The following is an 845-nucleotide window of genomic DNA, read 5'->3' as shown; positions in this document are numbered from 1 at the left end:
CCTGCTGCACTGATTGACTCATTCATTTTGCCCCATGTCATTCTCCTCGACTAAATTGCAGGCTTTTTGTGGATAGAGTCGTTGTCTTTTATATTCCTCACAGTATCGCCAAGCTTATGAAAAAAAATAAAAGATTGCATTTGTCCAGTTGCAAAACATTCTGAAATATACCCTCTTGGTTGTTTTTATTAGACGATAGGCAAAGATTCGGTTACGAGCGGTCTGGGTACGATCTTGAGGAGTCTGATGGTCCAGATGAGGATGATAATGAAAATGAAGATGATGATGAAGACAGCCAGGCAGAATCCGTTCTTTCAGCAGCTCCCTCCGCCACGGCCAGCCCGCAGCATCTTCCATCTAGAAGTAGCCTTCAGGACTCCATGGGTGCTGACGAGGACATCAGGGTCAGCGATTGCTTTTCTGGGGTCCACATGGACCCAATGGACATTCTGCCCAGAGCATTGCCCACTAAGATGACCGTACTTAGCACAGTGCAGACAGAGCATAGCAGGCAGGCAGAGTCCCCCCTGAGGACCAGGCAGCATGCAAGCAAGGAGGATGGGACACCTACTTCTGCAGACACATCTGGGTCACCTAAAGCTGCACCCAGGTCTCCATGTCATCATATGTCTGTGGACTACCCGGAATCAGACAAAATTCTGAGAAGTTCTGTGGGCGGAAAGGCTGTTGCTTTAATACAGGTAAATGGTTTGTTGTTTTCCTTTTGTTTAACCCATTTAATATGGGGAGCCTAATAGCTTAAGAAAATAATGTTCTCAAATTACTCACTTATGGCTAACTCAGTGTGTTTAAGCCTCTTTGTTAATTTGTTTTATTTAAGGGCA

At 45.3% G+C, this 845-nt stretch overlaps 1 protein-coding gene across 1 annotated transcript in view; it reads left to right on the top strand.

Moving 5' to 3' along the window:
* The window catches only part of HIVEP1 (human immunodeficiency virus type I enhancer binding protein 1), a 178630-nt gene that overhangs the window by 174445 nt on the left and 3340 nt on the right, over positions 1–845 (top strand). The window contains exon 9 of the mRNA XM_006769734.2: positions 193–701. Coding sequence (XP_006769797.2) covers positions 193–701 — 509 coding nt within the window. The remainder of the gene's footprint in view (positions 1–192; positions 702–845) is intronic.

Source organism: Myotis davidii, unplaced genomic scaffold, assembly GCF_000327345.1.
Source record: "Myotis davidii unplaced genomic scaffold, ASM32734v1 scaffold62, whole genome shotgun sequence".
Lineage (NCBI taxonomy): Eukaryota > Metazoa > Chordata > Mammalia > Chiroptera > Vespertilionidae > Myotis > Myotis davidii.
The sequence above is the reverse complement of the archived record's forward strand: the minus strand, read 5'-3'. Positions and strand labels throughout refer to the sequence as shown.